Source organism: Panthera onca, chromosome A1, assembly GCF_046562875.1.
Source record: "Panthera onca isolate mPanOnc1 chromosome A1, mPanOnc1 haplotype 2, whole genome shotgun sequence".
NCBI classification, from domain to species: domain Eukaryota; kingdom Metazoa; phylum Chordata; class Mammalia; order Carnivora; family Felidae; genus Panthera; species Panthera onca.
The window spans coordinates 239,721,916-239,731,920 of record NC_138339.1 but is presented as its reverse complement, the minus strand read 5'-3'; the positions used below and the strand labels follow the sequence as shown (position 1 = coordinate 239,731,920).

At 36.4% G+C, this 10,005-nt stretch overlaps 1 protein-coding gene across 2 annotated transcripts in view; it reads right to left on the bottom strand.

The window, feature by feature from the left end:
* Positions 1–1,072: 1,072 nt before the first annotated feature.
* Positions 1,073–10,005, bottom strand: part of LOC132680609 (zinc finger MYM-type protein 5) — a 33,101-nt gene continuing 24,168 nt past the window's right edge. The window contains exons 6-8 of one of the 2 annotated variants that reach the window (XM_078449241.2): positions 9,756–9,912; positions 8,605–8,817; positions 1,073–2,511 (exon numbers count right to left, since the gene is read on the bottom strand). In XM_078449241.2, the coding sequence (XP_078305367.1) occupies positions 1,759–2,511; positions 8,605–8,817; positions 9,756–9,912 (1,123 nt within the window). In that variant the 3' untranslated portion in view covers positions 1,073–1,758. Of the gene's footprint in view, positions 2,512–8,604; positions 8,818–9,755; positions 9,913–10,005 lie in introns of those variants that run through there. The other variant, XM_078449468.2, reaches the window with a different exon arrangement.

Below are 10,005 nucleotides of genomic sequence, written 5' to 3'. Positions count from 1 at the left end.
ACTGAGCCATGCAGGCACCCAAGCATCTACGTCTTTTGAATTTTTTTAATGTTTATTATTATTTTTTTGAGAGAGAGAGAACACATATGCACACATGTGAGCAGAGGAAGGGCAGGGAGAGAGGGAGAAAGACAATCCCAAGCAGGTTCTGTGCTATTGGCACAGCCTGATGCAGGGCTCCAACTCATGATCACAAAATTATGACTTGAGCCAAAATCAAGAGTCAGACACTCACCAATTAAGCCATCCAGGCTCCCCTGAATTTTTCACATTTAATTCATTACTACATCAAGAGCTTATGGTGCCTCATAGTATGGTGAAAAAATAAATAAGAATAAATAAACAAACAAATAAATAAATAAAATAAGAATTTAAAGGACAGGATTTAATTTTGTTTTCTCAATGGATAAATTTGATGTTTTTGCAAATTATCCTAAGTAGCCACTGGTTGATTTAATTAGTTTGCTCAGATACCACTGATACCAAGCGTCTATCGAATATAACCATATAATGTCATTCAATTAGCGGTAAGTTTTAGTGAAATAATGGGCACATTAAACATTTGGAAAGGAACTTCAAATCCTGTGTTATATTCTCTAGAGTATTCTCTTAGGCCTTTAAGAGTAAATTGGATTTTTGGTAACGTCCCAAAGCCTCATTCAGATCCAACTCTGAAAGACTGAAATGGTCAAGCTGTCAAAAAACAAAATGGTTATAATACATTAATGATAATGATTTTTGTGGGTCCTCTAATAATAGTTTTAAGCACTGGCATCAGTGACAGTCTCCAAGTACTCCTAGTGTCACCCACCAAAAAGAATACACCTAGTTCTGCTCTAGTCATTGTTCATTTGTCATTCTGTTTCAAAGCTTTGAGACAAAGCCCAGTATATGTAAGAATTTAATATATGATAAAGTCGGTATCCGAAATCAGATATAAAGGGAGAATTACTAAATATATAGTAATGGGAGCACTGATCATTTGAAAAAGTGGACAGCCTTAATTTTCATTAGTGTGTTTCTCAAATTTCAAGCATGTAGTCTGAAGAAAAAAAAAAATTGCCACAAAACCTAAAGGTTAACTTAATATATTTTTAATATTTCTTATATTTGTACTAACATAAAAATAGGTATACACTCTTTATTCTTATACTTCTCACACAAGAATAAAATCTAAAATATTTATAAATTAAATTAAAGTAAATAAAATGCAAAGTAATCACCTTAATATGAAGTAACAAATAATGCCATTTTGCCCAAATAATAAAACAATGTTTTGCCCAAAAGAAAGAAATCGCAGGTATTTGGTTTAATAGCAAAAAGCTGCAGTTTCGGATTCCATTCTACTCTCAAACTGTTTCTAAATGTTTTTACTTTAATAATAATGAGAATGTTCACATAGTATCTTGTTCAAACTACTACTGTTAAATCTAAGCCTTTCTCTCCTTTTTTCAAAGTAATCAGAACAGAAAATTAACCAAACCTGTCAAATGTTAGCCCTCAAATGCCAATTTTAAAAAGTGTGAATTGATAGAATGAAAAAGTAACAATTGCCTTTATTGAAACCCGCATTACTATTGAATCCAATTAGCTTTAGAATTTGAAACAGAAACATTCTTTACTATTTGCTATTATACTTATTGCTAATGAACTGTTGAAAGTTATAGGAGCTTCACAACAACAAATGGTACTGTTAGGGTTACAGATCTTTTCTGAATAAATGTATGACCTTGTTATGTCAAAACCACATCAGGTATATTATGTGTACAACAAGAGCACACCATCATTTTTCTCATTCTTATGTAATCCATGTACTGCAGCTTCCACAGTTTTATTTTTTTTCAAATCAGATTTTAATTTTGAATACTTAACACTATTATTAATGTGCATTTCACTTTCCTCGTGTTTGCTAAGAATATGTGACAAATGCTGCCAATCTTTGCACCCATTCTCATTCTTCAATTGATTTTTTCCTTCCCCAAAGAGTTTGCAATACAAACAAAACACAGAATCTTTTGAGGTTGAATAAAGTAACCAGGATCTAGCGGTTTTGTCACCATTTGGAAGAATTCGTGTATAATAAGTTTCTGAAAACTTCCTCCCTGTATTGTCTTTTGGAAAGTTAAAATTTCTTACTTGAGGTGGATCGTTTTCAACAAGAATGTCCCGTTGTTTAATATTTAAAACACGGGGCCATGTACCTGGGTCTGCAGAAAGTACAACCGATATAATGGAGTCTTCTGATTTTTTCTCTTCCAGTTGCTCTTGAAATTTATCAGCTATGGTTATAGAAGGTAAATTCACATCCTGTTTGATCAGTGATGTATCATCTGTCCTACATTCTGCCAATACCTGTAGCTCTGAAGTCTTTTCCTTTTTTTCTGGTATTCCCTCTTTTTTTTCTAAAAGAGTATTCAATGATCCATATAATTTCCTTTCATTTTCTTCTCTAATAGCATTCCTTTTTCTGTTTTCTGATGCTGATAAATTTTTTGATTTTGTTTCCATCATCTGGGAGAAACAGATTACAATTTTATGTTAGAATTGTTAAGATTAATGCATATGCCAATGCTCAATAAGCACATGAAAAGTTGCTCATTTGTCATCAAAGAAATATAAATCAAAACCACCACATCCCACTTCACATCCACTAGGGTGACTATAATAAAAGATATGTGATATAATGGCAAGTGTTGGCAAAGATGTGGAAAAATTGAAACCTTCCTAAGGTGATAGTGCAAATGTAAAATGGTACAGGTACCTTGGAAAACAGCCTGGCAATTTTTGAAAAGTTGAAGAGTTACCATATGACCCACCAACGCCAGAGTGAAAATGCAGGTCTACACTATTTGTACAAAGTGTTCACAGCAATGTTATTATTCATAACAGACAAAACGTAGAAATAATTCAAATGTCCATTACTGATGGATAAACAAGAAATGTGGGAAAGGGTTTCTGGGTGGCTCAAGAGTTAAGCATCCGACTTTGGCTCAGGTCATGATCTTGAGGTTTGAGTTTGAGCCCTGCGTTGGGCTATGTACTGACAGCTAAGAGCCTGGAGCCTGCTTCGGATTCTGTGTCTCCCCGCTTCTGTCCCTCCCATGCTCATGCTCATGCTCATGCTCTGTCTCTCAATAATAAACGTTAAAAAAAAATTTTTTTTATATGTGGGTATTATCCATACAATTAAATAGTATTTGGCAATAAAAACAAGTGAAGTTATACGCTACAACCTGGATGAAACTTGGACACAGTACGATACGTGAAAGCCAGCCACAAAGTATCATATTGTATGATTCCATTTAATAAAGACATAGAACTGATTTTAGAGTCCATAAAATAAAATTTTAAAAAATCAAAAATAACAAAGATGTATATAATGTGAATGCATCCTATTGGCTATACTATTTTTTGAACACTATACTATTAATTGAACACTGAGTTCAAGTTTAAAAAACTTATAAGAATTTTGTTTTGATTTAATCCTGAAAGCAATATTGGCGGCACTGAAGTAAAAAAAGCAGGAGCAACATAACCAAGTTTGTACTTAGACTGCTCTGATGGTATTATCATTTCTAACTGTAAGGAAGATGAAATGGTACAGAGACAGCCAGGAAACTGTGGTAGTCATTCTGGAAAAGATGATGGTGGCTTCGTGTAAGATTATAGGAATAGAGATAGGATAGAGTTGAGAGATATTTAGGAAGTAGAATCTGGATTATTGGTAACTGAGTGACTCTGGAGGTTAAGGAAGGAGGAGTAAAGAATAGCCCTAAGTTTCTGCCTAGGCACTGACTGAATGGTGAGATAAGGATATGGGAAACAGAATGAAAGCAGGTTTGGAGTTTCAGCTTTAGACATGGAATATGAGGTATCTGTGGAACATTAAAATGGAGATTACAGATGGATAGAATAGTCTGAAATTGAAAGAAATATCTACACACAAAACAACCTTCAAATAAAAAAAGAGGAAAAAATATCATCTACAGATATATTTTAGAAATCATCAAAATATATTAATTAAAACTATGGGATCAAAGGGGCATCTGAGTGGCTAAGTTGGTTAAGTGTCTCACACTTGGTAAGATCAAGCCCCACTTCTCTCAAAAAAAACATAAAAACAAGAAAGATCTTACATTTCCCATAAAAATGATTTGGTACCAATTGATGGAGGATCTTGACTTCACCTCGTTCCATGGACACAACAAGAGAACAACTACATCTACACAACGAACTCTGAAAATGACCTAAAGACCGCAGCTAATCACAGAGATAAGTCCACACTGACGAGATGTGCTTGGGAACCAAATAAATACCTGGTGTAACTAACCACAAACAAGAGGGACAACACAAGCATGGAGAAAAGAGAGGCTCAGACCCCACACTGTGCACTCTTGACACCGAGGATCTGAGTCACTATAACGTGTGGCCTTGAAAACCAGCAGGGCTTAACTCCAAAACCTTTAGAAATCAATGGAGCTTAGCTGAACCACTGTAAGACTAGGCTCCTTTACTTGCACCCCATTTTCTCTCCCTCCTGTCAGCTGGGAAAGGCTCCTCCCAGAGGAGGGGGCTGTGGTGGTCCTTGTGATAGGGCTTGCCAACCCCCTCTCCACTCACTGCACCCTCTTGGGGTGACTGGGTGAGGGTGTGCTTCCATGTCCTGACCCCCTGTATTCCTGCCATGTTGTGTCTGGCTCATCCCTGCCTGAATAAAGTAATGCCTCTGCCTAAAAAAAAAAAGAAAGAAAAAAGAAAGAAAAATTCAGTAGGGCTTAAGCCTTGGGAGCTTCAAAAACCAGTGGGTTTAATGCTGGGATAGCAAGAAGATGATAGGAAATGAAGTCCACCCCCTTAAAGGAGTCTATATACTAAAAAACTTGACCTGAGACACACCAGAGAAGCAGCGGTTTGAAAAGCATCTGAGGAATACATGAAGATTTACTGACTCCTCTTGGAAAGTGTGCCAGAATAATCTGCAGATTACTCTCGGAAAAGTGCTGATGGGTAGCATTCCCCACCGCCCCCAGCCTAGATAACTGGTTGCTTGCAAAAGTTAACGCTAACACTCTCCCTCTAACTTGCTAGCACCGTCTGCCCTGCCCCAGCCAGGACTGGCACCACTCTAAAGTGATTCCTGCCCTAGGGAAGCGGGAGAAATAACACGCCTACAGTTTCTGCAACTGGGATCCTTACCTGGCTGCACAGGGAGCAAGCCCTGCCCTGCAGTTGTGACAGAAAGGCTAACTGCAAATTGCTAGGCTGAATGCCACCCCACCCACAAATGAGCCCATAACAACTATGACAGGCTTCTCAATGGCATCAGAAGCAAACCCTCCCCATTGGGCCCATAGGAAACAAAGTAGGTCATTACAGATGGTTGGGCCAAAGGCAATCGCAGCTCTGTCACAACAGGAGGGCACACACAGCCCACACAAGGGACACCTGGAGCACCTGGTTCTGGTGGCCAGAAAAGACTGTGCTACAGGGCACCACAGGACCTCTTCTATATAAGGCCACTACTTTCAAGACGAGATGTAGCTGACCTTTGTAATACATAGAAACAAACACAGAAAATTAGACAAAATAAGGAGATAGAAGAACATGGCCCAAGTGAAAGAATAGGACAAAATCACAATTAAAAAGCTAAATAAAATGTAGATAACCAATACGCCTGATGAAGAATTCATGAATGGTCATAAAGATACTCACTAGACTTGAGATAAGAGTGGATGAACTCAGTAAGCACTTCAACAAAGAGAGAATATAAAAAAGAATGGACTCAGAGCTGAAGAATTTAGTAATTGCAATAGAGGGAATCAATAGGAGATGAGAGGAAGTAGAGCAGATCAGTGATCTGGAAGACAAAGTAATGGAAATCATTCAAGCTAAACAGCAAAAAGAGAAAGGAAAAATAAAAAATGAAAAAAAAATTTAAGGGAATTCTGCAACATTATTAAGGGTAATGACATTTGCAATATAGGGATGCCAGAAAGGGGAGTGGGTGAGCGAAAACTTATTTCAAGAAATAATAGCTGAAAACATCCCTAATCTGGGGGAAGGAAGCACCGAGAGCCCTCAGGTCTAGGAAGCACCAAGAGCCCCTTACAAGATGAATTCAAAAAGGGGCAGATATTGGGGCGCCTGGGTGGCTTGGTCGGTTAAGCGTCTGACTTCGGCTCAGGTCATGATCTCACGGTCCGTGAGTTCGAGCCCCGCGTCGGGCTCTGTGCTGACAGCTCAGAGCCTGCAGCCTGTTTCAGATTCTGTGTCTCCCTCTCTCTCTGCCCCTCCCCTGTTCATGCTCTGTCTCTCTCTGTCTCAAAAATAAATAAACGTTAAAAAAAAAAAAAATTCAAAAAGGGCCACACCAAGACACATCATAATCGAAATGGCAAAAAGTAATGATAAATACGGAACTTTTAAAACAACAAAACAGTTACATACAAGGGAAACCCCATAATGCTACCAGCTGATTTTTCAGCAGAAACATTGCAGACCAAAAGAGTGACAAGATATATTCAAAGTGCTGAAAGAAGAAATCTATAACCAAGAAGACTTTATGCAGCAAGACTATCATTCAGAATATAAGAAACAGTTCCAGACAAACAAAAGTTAGAGTTCATCACCACTAAACCAGCCTTGTAAGAAATGTTAAAGGGAATTCTTTAACTGGAAAAAAAAGGCCATAAATGGAAGAAAATTATGAAAAGAAAAATTTCACATGTAAAAGCAAACATACAGTAAAGGCAGTAGGATTAATCACTATGAAGCCAGTATGGAGGTTAAAACACAAAAGTAGGAAATCTATTAGATCTACAAAAATTTATCTAGGAATACACAAAATAAAAGGATATAAAATATGACACAGACATAAAACGTGAAGAAGGTAGTAAAAATGTAGTGCATTCGGAATGTGTTTGAAATAAAGCAACCATCAACTTAACAGACTGCTATACACATAAGATGTCATATATGAACCCAATGGCAACCACAACTCAAAACCATCCATACACAATAAAAAAGAAAGGAATCCAAGCATAACATGAAAGAAATCCATCAAACCACAAGGAAAGAGAGCAAGAGAGGATGTAACAATTGTAAATATCTATGCACCAAACATAGGAGCACCTAAATATTTAAAGCAAATGTTAACAGACATAAAGGAGAAATTGCCAGTAACACAGTAATAGAGGGGACATTAACACCCCACTTGCATCAATGGATATATCATCCAGACTGCAAATCAACATGAAACTGTGGCTTTGAATGACACATTAGACCAGATGGATCAAACAGGTATATATAGAACATTTTATCCCAAACCAGCAGAATACACATTCAAGTGCACATGGAACATTCTCCAGGACAGATCATATGTTAGGCCACAAAATAAGTCTCAGTAAATTTAAGAAGAATCAAATCGTATGAAGCATCTTTCCTGACAACAACAGTATGAAACTACAAGTCAATTATAAGAAAAAAATGGGAAAAAACAGAAACACATGAAGGCTAAACAACATGCTACTAAACAATCAATGGATCAATGAAGAAATCAGAGGAAATTAAAAAAAATACATGGAGACAAAATGCCAGTAGTCCAATATCTTTGAGATACAGCAAAAACAGTTCTAAGAGGGAAGTTTACAGCAATACAGGTCTATTTCAAGAAACAAGCCAAATCTAAAACAATTTAACCATATACATAAAAGAGCTAGAGAAAGAACAGTGAGCTGAAAGCTAATAAAATAATAAAGATGAGAGTACAAATAAATTTAAATAAGGATTGGAAAAACGATAGGAAAAAAAAAAAAAAACAATGGGTGGCTCAGTCAGTTGAGCATCTGACTCTTGATTTTGGCTCAGATCATGATGCCAGGGTCATGGAATAAAGCCCTGTGCTGGGCTCCACTCTGAGCATGGAGCCTGCTTGAGATTCATTCTCTCCCTCTCTCTCTCTCTCTCACCCCCCTGGCCCCTCTACCCCCTTGTACGTGCTCTCTCCAAAAAAACAAAACAAACAAACAAAAAAAGAATAATGAAACCAGGAGCTGGTTCTATGAAAGATAAACAGAATTGATAAAGCATTAGCTACTCATTAAAAAAAAAATACTCAAAATCAGAAATGGGAAGAAATAATGACACTACAGTAATACAAAAGATTATAAGGAGATACAATAATAAAAAATTAAATGCTGACAAACGGACAACATAAAAGATACAGGTAAATTCCAGAAACATATATAATCTTCCAAAACTGAATCAGGAAGAAATAGAAAATTTGAACAGACTGATAATAACCAGTACTGAAATTGAATAAACAATCAAAAAACTCTCAACAAAAGTCTCGGACTTACTTCACAGGTGAATTCCACCAAGCATTTATGTTAATACCTATTCTTTTCAAGCTATTCTAAACCACAGAAGAGGAAGGAAGACTAGCTTGGAACAATCAATTGATTTCAATACTCATTTGAGATGCGACAGCTCAGTGACTGACAAAAACGGAACTAAATGAGATTCTAAGATAAATCTGGTTAATGTAAGCTAACAGGGAAAAGCTATTGTATACTTAATCATTTAAAATGCATTGAAAATAATTACCTGTTTATATTCATTAACACAACTTTGGCAGCAAAATCTTGTCTGCTGACCTTCAATCATCAGGACATGGTTTCCAGCACTTTTACTAGGCAAGTACTCTCCACACTGTTCACAGCAATTCATTATTAGCCCATTGGCTAACCTGTACTTATTAAAGCACTGGTTACTGCACAGTTTATGTACTACATTATTAACGCTGACTTCATGACGAATCTAAAAGAAAAGCCAGAAGTTATTAAATAAATGAGCCAGATTAGCACAGTAAGCAAGGAGATAACTAGTTTCTTCAAAAGAAACAATCTCTAATAATTTCTCAGTGGAAGAAATATTCAGGGAAAAGAGTAAAAATTACATTTTGTTATTCTTTCATTTTTATCTTTGATCTTACACTAAAGTAAGATTCATGGAACAAAAAGCTATAAGGTCAGTAATAACTTCCCCAGAGACACTTAAAAACTAGAGGAAACAAACTGTTTAGAAGATTTTGATACGACCTAATTAAAAGAAATGGATTGGTAATTTTTGTTATTATAAACTTCACTGCCCTAGAAAATTCATGGAAGGTGCTAAAAGAATCAGTATTACTATATTCAGGATGGTGTCTGTATATGCATAAATAAGATGGTTCTCGCTTTGCTCAGCTCCGCGGTAACTGAGATAAAATCATGCCCTCAATTTGCATGGCTCCAAGGAACACCAAATTCAGTTGCCAAGGCGTTTGTTACGTAAAGACTGCCTGTATGCATGTTTCTTCTTTAGGCAACTGGAAAGATGACAATACCACTTAAGAAACGAGAAGTTTTCAACACACTTACACTCCACTCGGTCTACATATTCTTGTACCAGGACTGGTTGCTTCCTTCATGTCCTGAAACTACACTTTATTATTTAGAGTGGCTAGTAAGAACAAAATTCACCATTACTTTGTTTAGGAGTATATCCACTTCCATGGAAATAGCTGTGTACTTTCCATAGCATGCAAATGGGATATTCGTTCACAAAACAGTTCTAACATATCCTCATCCTTTCCTTTAACTTCATCGTGTAGATCCAGGACGTGCGTATTATGTAGATGGCAGAACATATAATAACACTTAAAATTATCCTTGTTAACCTACATAGTAGCTTAAATATGATATAAAAATCCAGACCTCTGTTAGTTTACTACAGATTATACATCTTGATTTATTAACTCTTTTTCTAAGATTCTGGTTGTCTTCACAGGGAGGCAAAGATGTACGACAAAATTCTTGGGAGGATTCTTTTGACTCAACTTGAACAGTAGTAGCTTTTTTTGTAGGTGCATCTCTGAAACACAAGGGACAGATGAAACTTAAGAATATTACATTTTAATAAAAGTCAAATATATGAACAAGAAATGACATTTTTCATTTTCTCATG